Source organism: Cololabis saira, chromosome 6 (assembly GCF_033807715.1).
Source record: "Cololabis saira isolate AMF1-May2022 chromosome 6, fColSai1.1, whole genome shotgun sequence".
In the NCBI taxonomy this organism is placed as follows: Eukaryota; Metazoa; Chordata; class Actinopteri; order Beloniformes; family Belonidae; genus Cololabis; species Cololabis saira.
The window spans coordinates 15065709-15087811 of NC_084592.1; the positions used below are offsets into that span (position 1 = coordinate 15065709).

Sequence of the window (22103 nt, forward strand, 5' to 3'; positions counted from 1 at the left end):
AATTTTCACTTCGTGACTAATTAAAATGAAGTTAGTAAAGCCTCTTAAATTATTAAAAGTAATTAATCAAAAGTACCTTATTAGTTTTACAGCATTTCCTCACAATAAAACGCTTGAGGTTTTTGTTACCCAGCTATGTTTTGTTTTTTGTGTGTGTTTACTTAAAGTTAAAATGTTCCTCTTTTTCTTTTTTTTTTACTTTAAGACATAAAATAAAGAGATTCCTGAAACAAAAACACATGAAAGCCAACTGGATCATTCTGTAGTAATAAAAAAAATATACTCATAGGAGTTGGATATAAAATCTAAGGAGGGGGTAGTGTGAGATGGGATCCACGGTCGTCATGGCAACAGCTGCTCTGCCGGAGTCTGCCGGAACACAACTAGTTGAGCCCAGAATTGGAGAAAAAGGACCATCCATTCATTCTTTTGATCCGTTACTGAAGCGTGGCGTTGCCGTTGACGCTACCAGGGACGTCGGGTGTAAGAGGGAACGCAGGAGTGATGCATCCGTCAAACCAAACACCTGCTAGTACGCCACCCTGGGATGCAAAAACACCCAGAAAAGCGGGAGAAACTCTCTTTTTCTTGGTGGTATTAAACTGCAGAACTATTGTTGCTAATCATAGCATTAATTTGAAACCAATAGGTGAGAATAAGGCCCCGTCCCAATTCTCCCCCTCGCCCTCGTTTTCTTCACTAACCCTAAATTTTGCGCGTTCCCGTGAAGGTAGTGGTGTCCCAATTCCTCTTTTCACCTAGGGGGAGCGGGCATATCGAGGGCTAGGGGCTGAGAATAGCCCCTTCAAATCGAGGGATTTCACATGCTGACTTTGCGAGCGAGGGGGTATAAAAATTTCCCAGAATGCTTTTCCTCGTCATTTGCGGACTGAATCCAAAAAAAGAACATGGCGGACATTTTCTTATTTTTTTGTGAATAAAATCAATATTTTGAGTTTTGATTACATTTCTAGCGATAAATATATATTTTACTTTCATAATATTCACTCAGTGAATGTACATAATCCCTTTTTTGTCCGTTGTTCGCGAAGATCGTGCTGGAATAAAGGCTGTTAGGTTACGCCGTAGGCTACGTAACCTACACCGTAGACTACGTAAGCTACGCCGTAGGCTCTGCGTCGATTTGATTCGCCGACCGAAGGCAAACGGGCAGACTCGTCTCAGATTGTGACCAAGGGAGCAAGCATTTTTTTGTGGGAAATGGAGAGAAATAATCCTGTGACTCGTCAGATTTGTTTTGGATGTTTCTGATATAATAGTTTTCAGAAACCACAAAGCTGTTATCTGGGTAATTTACACACTTTCAGATAAAGCTGAAGTGAAGAGAGCGGAGCTGTTTTATGGTTCCGCGTTAAATCGACGCAGAGCCTGCGGCGAAGCGCGCCGTACGCCGTACCCGGAGCCGGCAGTCGGGCAGAAATCCCGAAATCTTCGGAGCAAATTTCTTAACAGGCGTTATTTGGATAAATTGAGCCCAGGTTGGGGATCTTAAAGGTTACTTTTACGCCTGAAAAAATATTAAAACTTAATAAAGTGGCATATTAACAGCGCTACAGCTGAAATTAAAACAGCTTTTGGCTCTCAGCTTCCTGATCAGGGTAGGGATGAAAACGAGGGGGAGTAGGAGAATTGGGACAGACACCTGAGCCAAGTGCCCTAAAATCTCCCCCTTCTTTTTTAGGGGGTAGGGAAGAAAAGAAGGGCGAGTGGAGAAAAGTAGGGGGAGTATTGAGATTGGGCCTAAGACTCATTTGTACGAAGTCAGATATTCCAGATCTCCTAACTCTTCCCTTCTAATCCGGCTGACTGCTCCCGTCACCCAGACCCCAAACCCCCCCCCACAGGGAACGGCACATATCATAACACGTCCATTTTCTCTGCTCCCGCCTCTTTGGCCCCGATGATCATTGATTTTATCTGAAGTCGTACGGGACTTTCCTCCAAAAGGTCCGATCCGGGTCAGCGACTCCGGCGCGCCGAAGGCGTAAACGAAGTCTAAACTGTACGTTGATGATGATCGTCATTCATCATCAACCCCGTTCCACCCGGCTGGAGCAGACGTTGCTTTATTGATTAAGTAGCTTATGCTTATACGGCGCTGTACACCGTCAAGCCTCGACTGCAGCCTCGCCAGCTCGCCAGTATAAATACAGCCCATAATTGAGGTTGCACCCACCAAACTAAAGCTGCACTTGCAAAAGTCAGACGACTGGAACAAAAGCTATTTTAATTCATTTATCGCTTGCAACTGTGGACACGGGTTTGGTCACGGATGACTGCATCGTCTTAGCTGCTCCTGCGTCGCCGCCACAAACATCCCACAGCCGTTCTCTCTGATTATTTAGTCATTATTCAGTATATACCAGGTGTGAGAATTAAGATAAATGCAAAATCCCGTCACAACATGCTAAACCGTCGTGCTTAGTTTCAGATTGTTTAAAAGGATTACTGTGTATCATATTTGGGGGTTTCCTCGACTGCCACTCACACCGTTGCATTCTGGGATGCATTCAGACAGACTGCTTTAGCTCTCTATTACTGGTTTCTGTCTGAAAGGGGTTAATGATGACTAACAATGTAAAATATGTACCTATTATTATTAAATCATTGAAAAAGAGGTTGCTGAGAGCAGCTGAACAGATGTGTTGTGGGGGTAACATCATGAAGGCGAGCACCGCTGTCACCTCCCAGCTGAGACTTGCACGTTCCTCCGTCGCCTGGCGGCTTCACTCCCACACTCAACCACATGCAAATCAGATAAATAGTGTTGGTTCCAGCGCGCACGGTTGCTTGTCGTGTTTATGCCTGAATAACCGCGTGATGAAAGGTCAATCTGTCTCCCGGGGACAGCTGTGACGGCCTCCAGCCCCCGCACCACCATCAGCGGGATGCAGAAATATTTTTTAGAAAAAAACCCTCAATTCAAAATAGTATTTTATTTATAATATATATTTATATTAGCATCCCCATATATGTTGTTGTGTAGTTGTTTGTTCCTTCTGTTGAGCAGAGCTGACCAACAGTTCAATAAACCTTGAGAATAAATAATAACAATAAAACTTCACCCCTGGAAGACTTATGTAGTATTACACATAGATCCCATGGTTGTTCTTATAGCTTTAAGGCCACGTTTACACATAGCCGGGTATTTACAAAAACGAATATTTCCCCCTCTACATTTTGAAAAATACCCTTGTTTACACGAACCCGCATAAATACGCTGTTAAGGTGCTATGAGCAGCCAAACCTGCAGGGGGCAGTGTAACGAGAAGATAAAGTCATGCTAGCCAATCAGAATCCTGGAAAAAACGTCAACAAATGACACGTGTGAAGCCTGAATAATATGGTTCCGCGTTAAATCGACGGCGTAGCCTACGTACGGTGCGCGTCGCCGCGTACCCTACGCCGTAGGCTCTGCGTTGGTGTAACACGGAACCTTAAATCAGCCTTGACTGCCAGTTTCTTCCAAGACGGAATGAGAGTGTTTCGTTTGGAGTGACAGAGAAGTGGAGTTACTTTTAAGTGTGACTTTAGAATATAAAACAGGTAAAATACAAGAAAATATTGACGGTGGCCAAACAAATTGTAAACACAGGTCGCACACATGACGCTGGTGACGTTTCTGTTGCATAATGTGACGTTCTGAAGCCTAAATGTCCGTTTCTCTCTGTTTACAAGCAAACGTGAAAACTGAGTTTTTGAAAATCTCCACTTTGGCCGGAGTTTTCAGAAATGATCGTTTTTGGTGACTTTGAGCTTCGTTTTCGTGTAAACGAACGGCCAAAACGCATGAAAACGCCACCGTTTTTGCTACGTGTAAACGGGGCGTAAGTCACAATTATCAGTTAGAATCCAGTTCAGGAGTCTTGCTAACACCTCTTGGTGTTCCGCAAGGTTGTGTACTAGGAACTCTATTTTTTTATATTTAACATATGCTTCCATTAGGTTACATTAGACAGCAAAGCACTACTGTTCAGTTGATACTCAGCTACCAAAAGTATGTCTTAAATGTATTAGTTACCCAAAGATAAGAGTACTGCAATTCATTATTTTTTTTAAATTCCCCAACTTTCTCTGAAAGAAAAATTCCATTTAAGGATGTTTTATTACGATCAATCCTATTTTCTTTTTTTTTTTTGTAGTGCAGCATTCTTGGAAATGGTAATAATCTGCTCTGCTGTTGGACTGCTGGTTAGCATAGTGGTTAAAGCAAGCGGGCCCTGTACTCAAGTCCCAGCCTGAGGCCCTTTGCTGCATGTCGTCCTCATTCTTTCTCTCTACCCCGATCCTTTCTAAACTTTGAATAAAAGCTACTAGAGCCACAAATCTTTAAGAAAAAAAAAAAATCTGCTCTGCTGCTCCTGCCTCAGATTCACTTCTGCTCTTCTCTTTAGATAGAAATCTCTCGCTCCACTTGCTCTTCGTCTGACTTCTGATCCTGGATTTTCTTCTGTTCAGTTTTGGATCTTTGTGATAAAACCCTGCCAGACATCCTGGCCGACAGAGTGGCGGATGCTGCGTGATGCTGATGTCGTATGTGGAGGGTTCTCATGAGAATCACCAGGAGACGTTTTTTTTTTTTTTTAATTCAACTTTTCTTCAACGTCTCTCCGCTAAATCCAGGATTCATTTCAAAATTCTTCTCACACACAAATTACCTAAAGCCGAGCAGAAACGGGCCTTATATGTGCCACGTTTATACATCTAAATGCGACTTTAAGATTTCATAGTTCTATATCATCCTGACAGAGCCGTCCACTCAACCGTGACCACAGTCTGGTGTCAGGATGCGGATGTAACTCTCTAACGCGTTATCGTCACGGCACTTTAACTCACTCTGTTCTCTTAAATCTCCATTTATAGATAAGCTGTTTTTATAGTCTCTAACTTTGTGTTTCTCCTTTTTTTTTCTTCTGCTCAATGAAAGTGCTCTTTGTTACTGACATCTCTATCCCGTCTTCTCTGATGCCCAACAAGGACGGGGGACTAGACTGAAGGGAAGATTCAAGGAAAACTGTTTGCTTTGCTCTTTTTATGTATTTCTGTATTTTTTGGACGGCATTCAGCTTGAATTTATTTTTTTTTATTCCATTCATGGTATATATTCTTAATAATGTTGTACAAATTCCATGAAGTACACATTATCACCATGAAAGAAAAGGAGCAGGAAAAAGAAAACTTATGATACCTGCCCCTCTCTGTTAATACAATTACGTTGACTTACTGAACACCAATCTATCTATACACATATTTATAACAAGAAAACAAACAAAAATACCACTCTTCTATCTATTTTTTTCTCTTTCTCCTTCTTCTTTTTTGTAGGCACTTATCTTTTCTTTTTTAAACATTTTCTTAAGCTGATACAAACTTGTGCAACTTTTCAGTTCCTTGCTTTGTCCATGCCATAATTTTACACCTGTAACAGAAATACACATTTGTTTTATGTCTAGCCTTGCAAAAGTATGTTTGAAATCAAGTTTGAATTGAACGTTTTCTCTCTGTTATGTCCATTTAAATGACCTTTGATGTTAATTGGCTCTATACAAATGAACTAAATTGAACAGAATTAAAAGTTTGAACTAAGTGAGGAGAGGTCGTACGCGTGAAAAAAAAAAGGGGAAAAAAGAAAATCACATTGTGCACGTCTGTGGGTGGATGAAAGGCTGCAATGTATCCGCTTGTCAGACAGAGGGATAACAGCCAAACATGAGTGAAGGGCGAGCATTTAGAGGTTTAGCTTCATCATGGAAATTATAGCCATTAGGCTGCTGGACCCGGGACCAGGCTGGCAGGCGCACAACTGCTGCTTGTGTCCTGCGAGCCATAAACACCCCACATCTGGCAACTCCGATGGACAATACACACACACACACACACACACACACACTCTCGGACACACACTCACACAGACGGTGGCTGCTGCATATGGGACGCAACACACACATGCAAACACAAGCACACCGAGACAAGGAGCGCTTTTGTGCGCTGCTTTTTTAAACATGAGTGCATCTTTGTGTTGGAGTGCGCTCTGACGCCACAATGTGTTAATATGTCTGTTTTTCATTGGGCACTTACACTTCATTGTTAGCAGGAGATTCTGAGGAAGGGAGTCCTTGTTTTTAGTCACAGAGCCGATGAGGTCATACGAAATCTGGTGGAAAAACAAACCATAAAAAGGCATTCGCTGTTACACTCTGTGAGTACGTTCAAAACCAACGTGCACGCTACGTAAACCAGTTATCGCACCACAAATTGACCCAGTTCGTTCACTTTTACTCTGTTTCTGTCACAAACAACATAAAAGAATAACAACCTTGAACTATCACTGAGAACCATGAACTTAATTGACCTGAACACTATATGTGTTTATATGTGATTAAATTATTTAACTGCGATTTAGATTTTCATAGTTAACCGGTGATTAATCACAATTGAATGATCTGTTTATCTCAAAAAGATCAAATTGTAAAGATGCAGGAGCAGATCATTATCCTCGCTGTATTATTAAATGTAGTATTATTAAAAAAACATGTCCTGAAAGTCTAAACAGACAAACTTTAGGCCAACCAACAACAACTGATGGCGATCTGAGTATTTCTATCACAGAATAAGATTCAGTGAAGCTTTTAATAAACATATTTACAGCCGGGTTGAAAAAAACGTTTTGGTTTGCCTTGTTTGATTTCACTTCCATGATTTTTTTTCTTAACCGCATCACGTGAATTTATATATGAAGCAATAAATGTATTTATAAGGAGGCGTAGCCTTTTGATTGACAGTCGGTGGGGCCAATGGTTAGCCATCAACACTTTTACTAACCCAGCCTTGGCTAACAGGTCATGTGACCGATGCTCGAATCATCACTTTTGATCTAAAAAAAGTAACAAGTGTGTGACAAAACCTTATAAGTGTCACAAATATTCACTAATGCTGATATAATCATAAAATCAGAAAGGCTGGAAGAGAGTGGATGATAAAAAATAGAAAGATAGAAAGAAATCTGTAAAATGGATTTGTCTCCATGCGCGTTTCCACCTGGTACTGGTTCACCACCAGTTCCTAAGAGTTCGGTGAAACAGGTCTAAACCAGTCTTACAGGGTCCAGTACTCAGACCAGAGTCTGACTCGACCCACGATTCCAACAACTTGCGACATAGTTTGGACTCGAGCTCAGAATTCTGCATTAACTTCATTCAGACTCGTAAAAATCGGAGGCGAGTCCTTCGACTATTATTCAAAATTCATGCAGTATGCCATCGTCATTTGGCATGACGCGCAGGCTTGATGGAAGCTCAATACCAATTTCAGCCCAGATGCGTGTTCCCACATGCCCTTGGCGCGTGTTGTGCGTGCGTCATGTTCAGGAACAAGCTAATGGTGCTGAAATACCAGGAGGAAATGGTCCCGGCGCTGTGCGATGCAGTGATAAAAAGCGCGCCGCTAAAAGTGTTCCATCTGTAAAAAGAAGATGTGGAGGACGACTTCCAGCTTCAGTCATCGTCTGGCAGGAGTTAATTGCTAAAGCGATGTTTGTTGTTGCATTTATAGCGGGAGCGGAGTGGTCTCTCCGTGGGTGTGAGCGCTTGAACCCTGCGAGAGCTGAACGCCACGCAGAGCTGCAGCTTGTCGATGTTTCAGAATACGCCGCATTAGCAGAAACAGATGATGTATGGGTGTAAAATGAAAATCAATAAAGCATCGCTACACGCTTTATTTGGTCTATTTTTATCAGAACCGCTGATTTTCCCCTGAAAAAAACACGTGAAAACAGATGTGATTTGCAGACTTGAACTCTGCTGATGTCATGGATCTGGGGCCAGATTCACAAAACATTCTTAAGAAAAAAAATCTTCTTAAGAGTAATTTCTTTCTTAAGTTTCAGGCTTAAGAAGAAAAAGAGAAGAAGTCATATTCTCCAAAAAAGTTCTAAGTATTTTCTCAACTTTCTTCTTAAGTTTCTTCTTAAGAAAAAACTTAAGAAAAAATGGTATTCTTGAAATAAAAGTTCTCAAATTTGGTCTTGACTTTTTTCTTAAATTTAAGAAAACCTTGGCCTGTCTTAAAATTTCTTCTGTGAAAAGGTAAGCCTCAAATATCACATTTTTCAACACATTTTAGACAAGTTTAGACTAGTAGGTCATAGTTTGAGACAAAGAGCCTGTTAACTGTTTGTTAGCATGTTAGTTAGCGTGGTAGCTAATTATTACTAATTTTCCCCAATAGTAATTTTTTTCGCACATTAATCTCATCCACCATAACCTTGAAAAGTTCCTGCATTTCTTTTTCTCCTTCTCCATGTTTAGTGAGTGACTGACGGTTAAGACCAAACTACCTGTATAAATGTTGTTTGTTGGCGCGTGCAATGCAATGACATATTTTAACAAGTTCTTAAGTAGGAAAAATAAGAAATTCGTAAGAAATTACAGTTTTTAAGAAAATTTTAAGAAAAGACATTTCTTAGGATCGTTCTTAAGAACATATTGGTGAATCTGGCCCCTGATCTTTCCGTCCCACCCTTCTGCAGTATCCCCCCCCGAAGACGGACGGACGGACGGACCTGTCCTGCGTAGTGGCTGACGGTGAAGGCCGGGCCCTGGTCTTTGGGGGGGGGGTTGCCGTTGCCGTCCTTGGTGGTGAGAGCGAGCCCCCGCACGGGGCTGGCGTCCAGCTGGGTGGACAGCCTCTTGAACAGCATCTGCTCTGCAGGCCGCGAGCTCTGGCTCTCCTCGTCCAACACGCACAGCAGTCCCTGAGGCTTCTGCGGAGGGAGCAGGCCGACGTGCACGTTATTTATGTCCGTCATATTTACAGAGCACATGAGATCCCAGTGATGCATTACTGCTTCTGACACTCCTATCGACCCCCGACAGGTAGAGCTCTCCAGTCTAGACATGAGTTTCCTTTGTTTCGGCATATTTTGGGTCGATGTTAAAATAAAAAACAAATGTGTGGAGGGCCTGGGATCCACTGGCACAATTAAACCATGAACGTGTACTCAGAAAGATTCTTTTAAGTTAATTAATGAAAGTTCAGCCAGAAAAAAACTTTAACCTTTAAGTATAGAGTTTAAAGTCTTACTGCTGGTCTACAAAGCACTGAATGGTCTTGGACCAAAACACATGCTTGATCTGTTAGTTCCCTATGAAGCTCCCAGACCCCTGAGGTTCATCTGGATCTGGTTTGTTGTGGTTCCAGAACCAGAACCAAGCAAGGTGAGGCAGCGTTCAGTTATTCTGCTCCCCACCGGTGCTCAAATCATCACTTTTGATCGTAGAAAAGTAACAAGTGTGTGACAAACCCTTTTAAGTGTCACAAATATCCAAAGGTTGACCTAGACAGATATATTCAATTTCACTAACGTTTCCTTTGTACGGAAGAGTATTAGGGCCATGCAGGAGAAAAAAAATTGAGAGGGGATGATTTTTTTTCATTATGCACTTCGAGAAAAAAGTCGAAATGTCGAGAAAAAAGTCGAAATGTCGAGATTAATGTTGAAATACAATTTCAAGAATACATTTTGCCTTTTTTCTCAACATTTCAGCTTTATTCACAAATTTTTTTACTTTATCTCAACATTTGTACTTTTTTCTCGAAATTGTATTTCAACATTATTCTCGACATTTCAACTTTTTTCTCGAAATTGTACTTCAACATTAATCTTGACCTTTCGACTTTTTTCTCGAAGTGCATAATGAAAAAAAAACTTCCTCCTCTGAAATATTATTTTTATTTTTCTCCTGCCTGGCCCTCATACTTTTCCGTAGTTTCAGCATATTTTGGGTCGATGTTAAAATAAAAAACAAATGTGTGGAGGGCCTGGCATCCAATGACACAATTAAACCATGAACATGTAGTCAGAACAATTCTCTTAAGTTAATTAATGAAATTACAGCCAGAAAAAAAACAATCTGTAACTTAACTTGACCTGACATCACGTGCTATTATCGAACCAAACCGGACCGAACGAAACCAAACGTCGTACACTACCTGCAGAAAGAAGTCCAGGACGGCAGGGTGGTTGCCGTGGGAACGGGGGATCTCCATGGAAATGCCCTCGTGTAGACACTCCTGCTGCTCCTGCTGGAACAGCACCTCGGAGACGTACTGCCGCAGCCGCTCATTGGTCATGTTCACGCACAGCTGGAATGCACACGGCGCACGGTAAACACACTTCAGCACACATGGTAGAGTCCCCCAGAGACACGCTGCTGAAGGTTTGAAAGCAAACAAAGGCACGAATACTATCTCAAACATAACCTGCTGTGCCATCAATAGCAGAGTCAATGGGCCATAACGCAATTACTGCTCACGTGCTGCGCCAGGCGTTAGCTCGGCCACCTCGTGGGTGGAGCGCACGCAGCTTTTTCCAGTATATTAACTACAATGTGTGACATGAAAACTTTTCCTCTAATGAGGGAGGCTCAAATATGACCTTATAAAGGCACATGGTTTAGAGTTTCACTGCCTCGTTTAACTAAATTCATGTTAACTTATATGCCGCAAACATTATTATTAGGAGAAAATTGCCGTTATTAGGAGTGGAGACAGGCAGGCGTGTACAGTAGGGGTGGGTGTTGCCAAGGATCTCACGATATGATACACATCACGATACTTGAGTCACAATACAATATTGCGATATCCAAAGTTTGCGAAATATACTTCGATGTTATACATAGTTCACTGAAAACTGTAAAAGGCATTATGAAAATCCAAGTTCGTCAGATCATACTGATAATTCATGGGAGAATCTGAGTCAAAACAATGTAATTCCAATTATCCATGCCATTTTATTGTAACTACACAAGCTTAGTTACAAGTTACAAAATAATTTCATGTTTTTCATATTATTTACATAATATGAAATTAACATTAACTATATTATTTAAACCCATGTATACAATAAGTCGTACTGGATATACAACCCATCATGACATTATGACATGACTTATTTAAAAGTTTTTTTGTTTTTTTTTTCAAAAAACAATATTCAAATTTTGAATATCAATATCAAATCGGCCAGCAAAGTATCGCGATATATTGCCATATCGATATTTTTGCCCACCCCTAGAGTAAAGTAAAGCTCTCCTCCTGTTGGCACATATCACTGGTTGAAAATAATGTTTCCTCATTGTTGGTTTTGCTTTATACAGAAACTGTTATGACCACCAGGAGCTGCAGTCGAAAGAATAAGACTCGGCATAATCAACACATTCATTTGACGAAATATACAACTGTAATTAGAATGAAATATACTTGTTTCATAATGAGTGAAATACTGACGAGTATATTTTCTTACACATTCACTAAAAGCAATCTTTTACCAAATGACCCTCCTGGCTTCTTCTGCAACAACGCCAGTGGTCATATATTCAGGGAAAAGGAAATAAGGAGCATTTATGTTCCCATTTAATTATTTACGATGCTTCTTTCTAGAAAAATGCAGCTCTTGAACTGTACGCCTTTCCAGCTGGCCACCCGATGCCAGAATCACTTCCGTGGACGCACTCTGGCGATGGAGAACCTGGCTGGAGCTGCTCTACTGATAAGAGCTGCTCTGTGTGATTTTGGAAGGAAACCGTTGCCATGCCGACCAGTTTAGTGCAGGCCTGAATCGAATGCAAGACACAGAGTTTCACAGTCTGGAGCCAATTATGGGGATGAGGATGCATCCTGTATTTACTTTTAATTTATTTTTGTGCTCCAACTGTAATCATGAAACTGATGGAAAACTAATTGAAATAAGTTGTACTTACGATGACCACTTAGTTATAAAAACTAACGCAACGCCAGCTACACGCAGGGGTTCTTTGTACATCTTATTTAACATTGGTGTTTCCCCTGAGTGGTGCCTGCCGTCCTACAACACTGTCATGCTACTGCAACCACATCATCGTCCTCTTTTCCCTTTGGCTGCTCCCTTCAGGGGTCGCCACCGCCAGTCATCTGTCTCCATCTATCCCCGACCATCTTTTCCTCTCACACCACCCAACCTCATGTTCACTGCACCCATAAATCCCCTCTTTGGTCTTCCTTTAGACCTCCTGTCTGGCAGTTCCCACCTCAGCATCCTTTCTCCCCAATCAACTCCCCGCCCCTCCTCGTGTCTGCTCTAATCACCGCTCTCTCACCTCTGGGGATGCTCTGCATCACTTCATCTCACTCACACCAGAACTTCTCCTTCTCTTCCAACTCACATCCTCCCTGTGGGACAGAACCACTGACAACATGGAACAACACACCATCAGTTTCCAGCTCTAGGCTCATCACTCGGACACGCCTTTCACCTCCAGAACAATCCGAACAAACTCCTCTTTCAGGATAACTCCTGGTCCGTTCCTCTTCCCCTCTTCCGCTGCCGGCCTTTCTACCTGGTCTCCCACATTAACCCAATTTCCGCAGGTTCGCAGCACTGGCGGTGGTCGTTGTGGACCCGGGCCTCCATCATGGACCAACCAGAACCCTCAGGTCGTCAGACCACGTCCACTTTCTGTACCCAGAGTAAGAAGCTCTTCACCTGTGGAACGAACTCCCAGAATGCATCAGGGCTGCTGAAACTCTCAGCTGCTTTAAAAACCTTTTTATTTACTGCTGCATTTCAGTAATTTCCCACAATGCACTTATTTCTAGCATTTCATCTCTTATTATTATTTTTTTCTAAACGTGTCTCGCTCTGATTTTTTATTCTGCTTTTAAACTCTTAATTGTTAATGTTTTCTAGTGCGAATGGCCAAACTTGCGGCTATTTGGTTGAATTATTATGTTTTTATTGATCCACTTCATCCGATAACCCTGATAAACCGTGATAAAGCTGAAAACTTTGACCTAAATGCCTCTACGTGACAGTTTAGGGGAAGCGATGCGACATGCCGCCTTAAAATTAAACAAAGTACGTTTTTCGGAAGATATCACACACTCGCCTGTCTGCATCAGTTCAAGACCAGAAATTCATTATCCTTGGAGTTAGGGCTGGGCGATATATCGAGTATAGACGATGTATCTCGGCTTCTACTCTGTGCGATGTACAAAATGACTCTATCGTGAATATTCGAATATACATATGCTTTTAGCCGCGGGCTTTAAATTACAGGCTTTTCTCACTCTCTCGTCTCGTCTCTCCTTCTCTGAGACATAAAACAAGCGCACCCTGTCACACATGTCAGTCACATGCTGTGACTGACTTGGCCCCCGACCAGCTGCAGGTGTCGGCGCTGCCGTCGGGGACCGCCGCACACTTCCACCCCGCTTTAACTTTAACTTAACTTTCCCAAACTCGGCCTGTTTGCGCCGTGAGCTCATCTGCGCTGTTGCTACGCGCAACGGACTCTTTTCAAAGCTAACTGGTTCAGTAAAGACGGGAGGGGATGTTTTCTCCTCGCACGACGCGCACGGCTCTCCGGAGAGCGGGGAGCCGTTCAGTGCGACACGCGCAGCCGAGCCTTTAGGCTGATTTATGGTTCCGCGTTACACCAACGCATGGCCTACGGCGTAAGTGCGCGTCGCCGCGTAGGGTACGGCGTAGGTTCTGCGTCGATTTAACGCGGAACCATAAATCAGGCCTTTCTCTTCCAGAACTGAGAAATGTCACCTAGTGTTGCTTAAATGTGGCCACATGAAATCTATCACTATCATCGAAACAAAGTCAAACAAGACTATATGACGTCATATTTTTAAAAGTAAGTGAAAGTGATGCAAATTAAAGGAGGAGAGGATGAAACATTGCAGTCCCTACACCTACAATTAGTCTTAATATAAAGCTGCTGTAAAGGCTCCTCCTGCTCAGAGCAGCTCATCCTGGTAAAACCAGGTAAAACCAGGTAAAACCTGGTAAAACCTGGTAAAACCTGGTAAAACCACGTCATCCTGGTAAAACCAGGTAAAACCAGGTAAAACCTGGTAAAACCTGGTAAAACCACGTCATCCTGGTAAAACCAGGTAAAACCAGGACCAGAACATGTTCTTAGCAGATGTTCTTCAGACGGGGAGTCAGAGAGATGCAACGTGCTTCTGTTTTGAAATGACACTTTTTATGTTTATGCCACTCACTGCTTAGTAACTGTTTAATAAATACAGTTTTGGTAAATTTGACTTATTTGAAAGTTTAAAATGAGCATATATTAATGCAGTATGAACAAGAATGTTTTAATGTAAATATAGAATCATCATACTGTTGTGGGCATCAAAGTGTTCAGAGTTACAGGGACACAGAGGGAAATGACGCCAGGAACGACCAAGATTACCAGTAGCAGTAAAGAGTAGTGTAACGTCCAACAAGACATGTACCTTAGGTCCAATCGGCACCCATATTTACATCTGCACCTTCACCCAACAGCCGGAGCAGCTGCATCACAGACAGCAGCTAGCCGCTGCCTTAACTCAGCCACTAGAATGATGAGGAATAAAAGCAGCACGTAACGTATTTTACCCTCTCTGTGACTCAGAACTCACACAGAAGCAAATCAGGAAAAAGAAAAGAAAAAAAAACCACCATGAGCCTTCGGGATTCGGTTTAAATGATCATTTGTAGTCATTAATGAGTGAATTTGAGAGACAGATAAATACTTTTTTGTCCCTTCTTGAGGATGTTTTGTCTCAATGGCGCCACAATAATCCACCTTTTTGCATCCGACCTTGAAAGAAACGCTGCTCTACAGTCGGCGTGACGTTTCCCAGTTCTGGCTGTTGTGCTTTTCTCTCATATTTCCCTTTCTGCTTTTTTTTTTGTTTGTTTTTTTTTAAATCACCCAGCTCGCGTCGTCCATTAAAAAGCTCGGTCCCAGCAGGTGGTTGATTGAGTTAGCTCATTAGCAAAATGCTGAGCAGGTACAACACAACCTGACAAACATAGTTCTAATTAACAAGCTCTAATGACCCCGGTCGCGTCACGCACGCTCCACGCGCGTTTCTGTCTATGTGCACGGCTATACAAACATGTCAGAACTTGCTTGTTATTGAATCAAAATATCTGCGTGGAGAGACCGCCGCGGTTGTTTGTCTGAAACGCGCCGGCTGTCGTTTCTCGGTGATGTGTTTTGTGTGTGTTTGTGATGTTGCGGGTGGAGAGGACAGTTGTGTCATCCTCCTCGTCTTCTGTGGCACTTTGCGTGACCTGAAGAGGAAAAGGTTATTCAACCCTGCACTTCCACTTGGATTAGAGGACGTCCAAGTGAGTAAAGCCACCGAGATTAGTGCCACACAGACACCAACGCCAAAGTCACACACGCTCCCAAAAGCAAAGACAAACACACACTGGCCTTAATAAAAGCTGGCAGGAACCAGTAACTCCACAGGGAGGAAGTGTAAGCTTTGAATAGCAGGAATAAGCACCACACACACACACGCACACACACAAATACGCTCCTCTGCCTGATCCCTGATGGTTTTTTCAGGAGATGAGACTATCAAAAGTGTGCGTTTGATGACAGCATGCTGGCAGATTTACAGCCCAGATCAGGGCAGCTGCATCGGGCTGTGCCTGCTGTGCGCTCGACGCTGCAATATACATAATTACAAAAATATTGAAGTGACGGAAACAGCGAGGAGAATGGGGAGTTGTGGTTGTGTGTTTGTGCAAGAGAGCAAACGGTTCTGGTCCCACTTGACTGCAGGAAAAATCATCTAAGAAAACTAAACCAAGAGATCAAAAAAACATTTTTTACTGATGTGAGTTTTGAGTCAGAGGTGGTCTGTTTTATTGCTGCATTTTAATGTCTTTTCTTCTTCTGTGGTTTTGGTTTTGGTTCTCTCAGAGACGTTGTGTTTTTATGCTTGGTTAATGCATTTCGCTGTTGCAGCCCGGTGGTACCGCCGGGCCAATAATCAAAGCAAAACAACCTTCTAAAAGCAGCAAGGAGCTCTAAATCCCAACAAGAGCCCTGAAATAACTTCGGCCCTTGGAAAGGACCACCGGTCCCCACAAAGGACCGCCGGTCCTCAACACGGAAAATTATTAAAGGGTCCTAATGAGGTAACAAAAACAAGCGCGCGCACACACACACACACTCAGAATAGCTTCAAGAAGCAAACAAATCTTCATTGTGTCAGCCATCAGTTCATCTGAGGACATCTGAAAGTCACGCCACAGTCAGCCGCAGACCTCAGCTCATTCCTCGCAGTTACCAACATCTCTGGCCTCAAACAGATAAGAGCTGCAAATATTTCAACTATTTCATTGGGATTTGTTTGAAACTATAACAGCGCGTTTTATGTGAGGAGGTTTCTGAAGCTCAGGATGGGTGGAATGGGGTGGGGGGGGGGTCCGTTTATGGAAAAACAATACCAGTGCTTTTTTTTCTCGCTTCTTTTGTTTCTAGACTTAAATCTGGAGTTGAAAAACTCAAGTCCAACCTGCTCAAATCCGTTCCTCTGAAACGCTTCAAAGCCGAAGACGTCCAAGATCCCGATTTCCATGGCGGGATCACTGGAACAATAAACACACACACAGAGACATTTATTTACCACACAGACATTTTCACTTTCAAGTATGAGTGTGAGAACTTGGCTGCAGCTATCAGGCCTTTCCCCATGTGTGTGTGTGTCTGTGTGTGTGTGGGAGCGTGCACAATAACCTCTGAAATGGGTGTGTCACAAGCGTGTGCACGACAGAGTTATTTCATTCTGTGGTCGGTGTATAAACAACCTCAAACAAACACATACCAGAACGCAGCGCAACTTATCTGGAAGAAGACGATAAGACTAGGCGACGTAAACAACGCCAGGAATCCCTCAACCTCCACCTGGAAACGTGTGTGTGTGTGTGTGTGTGTGTGTGTGTGTGTGTGTGTGTGTGTGTGTGTGTGTGCGCGGTGAACCTACAGGGCGCCCTACAAACCCCCCCCCCCCTGCTCGTAATTCACATGTCGGCGTACGTGCTTAAACCTGCACGCGGTGCTATGTAAACTATTAGAAACCTCGGCGCTCCGAGCTTTGAGTCGTGTTACAGCATCGGCGCTCGACTCCACGGGACCCGACGGAGCGAGAGAGAGAGAGAGAGGGAGGTGAAGAGAGAGAGAGAGGGACTCCTTTGTGTGTGCTGTCGGATGTAATTCAGTGGTGGCGTTTGAAATAACAGATATCAGCAGCATGGGATTTTTCCCGTGATCCACCGGTTAAAACATTCCTGGCTCAATTAAACATGAAACACACACACACACACACACACGCACACGCACACGCACACGCACACGCACACGCACACGCACACGCACACGCACACGCACACGCACACGCACACACACACACACACACACACACACACACACACACACACACGTGCACACACACATGCGCACACACACATTAGAGATGCACCGATCAGGATTTTGAGAGCCGATCACTAAAAGCTGTATTTGCCGATCACAGCGTGAAATCCATAAATTCGTCAATATTGTTGTCTCATGTACACAACACTGACATCATATTAGTAGGTATAAAAATTAGAACATGAGAAAAAGTATCATGAATTGTTTTATTGCAGGCTGAGGCGATATTTCACCCTCTAGAGACTCTTAGAGACGACTTGGACTCACTTACAAAGAGTAAGTGTAGTTTACTAGCTTCAGCTTTCTTGCGGTAATAAATGTGTGACAACACAACATGTGCACCAACACAGACAACAGCAGACATTTCACTCTCTTAGAGTATACAAGTTGTAAACTATAAACTTTAGTTTTCTTGTGGAAAAAGGAATTAAATCTTAAAATTAAAAATTAATTATGAATTATTAAGCTTTGTGAAAGCTTTAGCGATAGTATCCGCCGCGTGTGAGGAAACTCTTGTGAGTGAAGCAAAACTCTTCACACTAGAACTCCAAATGTCACTCATGAAGCCGACTGACACGACTGCGTTAGGGTTGGATGTGACTGTATATAGTTTGGTATAATTCGGACACTCGGACATTCATCAGTGAAATAATTACGACACGGCAGCGCGTACCGTGGATCCAAGCAGCTAACGACACGGCTAAACCCCGTGTCTTCTAAAACAGAAAGCAGCTGATGATTAAGGCTTACAGTATGAATTCATAACCTTGTGATGTAGTTCTTTATTTTTCTTGCTGTTGCTGCTGTCGTTTATAGGTCTCTGTTACAGGTGATTTAGCGGCATTGCTGCACGCTCCTTTTCTGCCTTAGCAGCAGCCAGCTTTGAAAACTCAATATACTCCTTCGTGTGAGAAACGTTCAAATGTCTTATCAGCTTCATTGTGTTGAAATTCTTTTATAACATTCATCCTCGGGCCATTTCCTTTGCACACTCTTTGCAAACTGCAAATTTGTGGTCCTTTTCGGACATTGTAAAACTCCCATACCGGCGACGCCATTTTCAGTGTTGATGCTTGATCACCGGATCAACCTGCTTTGAACTATTATTTTGAGAAAAACGATCAAAACCGATAGGGGCATTATCAGCCGATACCGATCTTTAGAGATGGGCGGTATGGACTAAAGAATGTATCACGATAATTTCTGGCATTTATCCCGATAACGATAAAAATGACAATAAAAAAAAAATACCAATTCAACTCCATCTTTTTAACTATAAATCTATCTTGCTCTCAGATCCGCCATGTTTGTTACACAAAAACAACAACGGGAATTTATCTTTCTTTCTTTCTTTCTTTCTTTCTTTCTTTCTTTCTTTCTTTCTTTCTTTCTTTCTTTCTTTCTTTCTTTCTTTCTTTCTTTCTTTCTTTCTTTCTTTCTTTCTTTCTTTCTTTCTTTCTTTCTTTCTTTCTTTCTTTCTTTCTTTCAGGCTCATTTCTTTCTTTCTTTCAGGCTCATTTATTTCTTTCTTTCCTTCTTTCAGGCTAATTTCTTTCTTTCAGGCTCCTTCCTTCCTTCCTTCCTTCCTTCCTTCCTTCCTTCCTTCCTTCCTTCCTTCCTTCCTTCCTTCCTTCCTTCCTTCCTTCCTTCCTTCCTTCCTTCCTTCCTTCCTTCCTTCCTTCCTTCCTTCCTTCCTTCCTTCCTTCCTTCCTTCCTTCCTTCCTTCCTTCCTTCCTTCCTTCCTTCCTTCCTTCCTTCCTTCCTTCCTTCCTTCCTTCACGTACGTTGTGCGTCGATTTAACACAGAACCAGAAATCCGACTTTACACAAAAACGTCATCAAGGAGAATTTATCGTTTTTACCTCGAGATGACAAATTCTTACTGTGGGGAATTTTTTTGACGGTTTATCGTGAACGGTAAAATATCGTCCATTCCTACCGATCGGTGCATCTCTAACACACACACACGCACACACACACACACACACACACACACACACACACACACACACACACACACACACACACACACACACACACACACACACACACACACACACACACACACACACACACACACACACACACACACACACACACACACACACACACACAGCTATACCCAACGCTGTCATCTTGTCCCTGCAGGAAGTGGTTGACGGCGTTGACCAGGTGGCTGAACAGGCGTCCGTACACGGCCTTGGCGAGCTGGTCCCGGTGCTGCTCCGACGCCTCCGCCGGGAGACGCCGGGTAATCAGATTACCTGAAACAGACGGGGGGGGGGCGATGAGGTCGAGGGTCGTCCAAATACACAAACAGACACAAACAAACCAACAAATCCATCAGAGCTGACAGAACCAGTCCTCGGCGCTCGTTAGCGGTTATTTCCAGCTCCGTCCTGGGGGGGGCATCACGGAGATGGATGACCCCCCCACCGAGACTCCTCCATCTACTCAGGTATTTTGGGAAATGCCAAACACTCTCGTGAACATATTCTGGGATTGTCAAGCGTGTTTTGGTGAGTCGGTACCTTTAATGTGCTGAACTTCGGAGGTGAGAGCCGCGCTGAGGTCACCGGAGGTCACCTGCAGCAGTCCAGCAACTACAGGGGGGGAGAGGGGGGAGAGAGGGAGTTAGTTAGTTAGAGTGTGAACATTACAAAGACATTAGATCTAAGTTCTTTCCTAAAATTAAACAAGTCCAGGATTTTGATTCCCTTCCAGATCAGGACAAAATCCAACATTTAATTGGAGAAAAAAAGGAAAGTTCTTTAGAAGTCGCTAAATACATCAGCGCATGTCATAGATGGAGAGAAACACAACCAGACACAGTCTCCTTATCCTTAGTCTCCCTGCCTATTAATGTAAAATAGTTCTGTATATATGTGTATGTATATGTATATATATATATATATATATATATATATATATATATATATATATATATATATATATATATATATATATATATATGTGTGTGTGTGTGTGTGTATGTATATATATATATATATATATATATATATATATATATATATATATATATATATTGTATGCAGGTGTTAGGTATTTGGTGTTGGGTATTTGTTGTAATTGTATTGGTGTTTTGTGTGTTGATTGTGTCGTGATTTATTGTATGTATATGTAGCTTTCGGCAACAATGATTACTATCATTCATGCCAATAAAGCCAATTAGAATTGAATTGAAAAATTGAGAGAGAGGGAGAAAGAGGGAGAGAGAGGGAGAAAGAGGAAGAAAGAGGGAGAGAGAGGGAGATAGAGAGAGACGGTGGGAGATAGAGAGAGAGAGAGGGAGAGAGAGGGAGAGAGATGGAGAAAGAGGGAGAGAGGGAGAAAAAGGGAGAGAGAGGGAGAGAGAGAGGGAGAAAGAGGGAGAGAGAGGGAGAGAGAGAGGGAGAGATTGATGGAAAAAGAGAGAGGGAGAGATGAATGGAGATACAGAGGGAGGGAGAGAGAGAGAGAGACAGTACTTTACATGACATGATTTAAACATCAGTAAAGGAGGATTGTTATTAAACTGTTGTTAAACTGTTATTAAGCTGAGGATGGCGGCGGCGGTGCTGATGACATCACGCTGGCGTGCTGATGACATCACGCTGGCGTGCTGATGACATCACGTTGGCGTGCGGCCAGCCTGGCGCTGCTCTGACGATGACATCACGCTGACGAGACGACGAGCTGCGAGCGCTTAGTCATCTTCATAAACAAGCAGCAAACAACCGAGCGAGGAGGTGACGGCGGCCCAGAAACCCCGCGCTGACATCACCAGCCCTGACACCGCGTCTCCGTGACAACGGCTCGCCGCTTCCCGTTCGGAGTGCTGATGTCACTTGTTTACCGTCTCTCTGGCGGAGGGGGGGGGGGGGGGGTCAGGGGAGCACGTGTGGCGTGTGTGTGCAATGAGAGGGGGAAAAACACTCAGCACCCCCTAAAAACAGTCTCTCTCTGGTCGCCATGGTTACGCTCTGGCAGGAAACACTGCTTACCAAACAGGTAAGGGGGGGGGGGTTAGGAGGTGCTGCCAAAGATACTCTATACAGAAGATAGCGCATTACCGTTACTGCCAATGGTATGAAATGGAACACTTCCTGTCTCCTAAGTGGGCGTGGCCGCCCCTCTCCCCACATCGTTTTGGAACATACACCACTAGATACAGTCAAAGATACTCTACATTTATTTATTGAACGTCTCTGATACAGTACAACTTTAATATTTGCGCCTGATTTTGCCGCTCGTTTTTTTTTTTTATCTGCCCCCTTCTATCTGCTCTGCTTTATCTGATATCAACCCAGTACAAGATCATCGGATCAGTCTAATATTCTTTTTTCCCTTCCAAAAAGACTTCAATAATAACAGTATTATTAAGCAAAGAAGCAAGTTTTATTTTAGTTTTAAACTTAATTTTATCCGATGGGAAAACGACTTTGGCAGTTCTGCAGTGACCGACGACTCTGAGCAGAGCTATGTATTATTATTATATTATATTATATTATTAGCTATGAGAGCCAAATCTCACGAGAGTGTGTTGCTCAGACAGAGACAGGTCTCAAACAAAGTTCATTTTCTCCTAATCTGTCGGTCTGAAAATTTCCATTTTGGTGTCAGAATGTTCAGAAGGTTTGTGGCTTTTGAAAAATGGGTCCCATATTTACTTAGGTTACTATGGGGCGAAGGAATTGGTAATAATCTGTGCTCACGTTCACTTTTCCCATAGGACTCAATAGACTCAGGACCTGCTGTTAGTCTCCTAAAGAGGCGGGGCAGTGGGGAAACCCACGTGACACAGATACAGGAAACCCAACC

The 22103-nt window shown here is 43.0% G+C and overlaps 1 protein-coding gene across 1 annotated transcript in view; it reads right to left on the reverse strand.

Annotated features, from left to right (window-relative positions):
- Positions 1-22103, reverse strand: part of myo16 (myosin XVI) — a 148174-nt gene that overhangs the window by 45447 nt on the left and 80624 nt on the right. The window contains exons 19-24 of the mRNA XM_061723355.1: positions 19814-19885; positions 19405-19546; positions 16369-16441; positions 10012-10164; positions 8582-8782; positions 6100-6175 (exon numbers count right to left, since the gene is read on the reverse strand). Of these exons, the coding sequence (XP_061579339.1) occupies positions 6100-6175; positions 8582-8782; positions 10012-10164; positions 16369-16441; positions 19405-19546; positions 19814-19885 (717 nt within the window). The remainder of the gene's footprint in view (positions 1-6099; positions 6176-8581; positions 8783-10011; positions 10165-16368; positions 16442-19404; positions 19547-19813; positions 19886-22103) is intronic.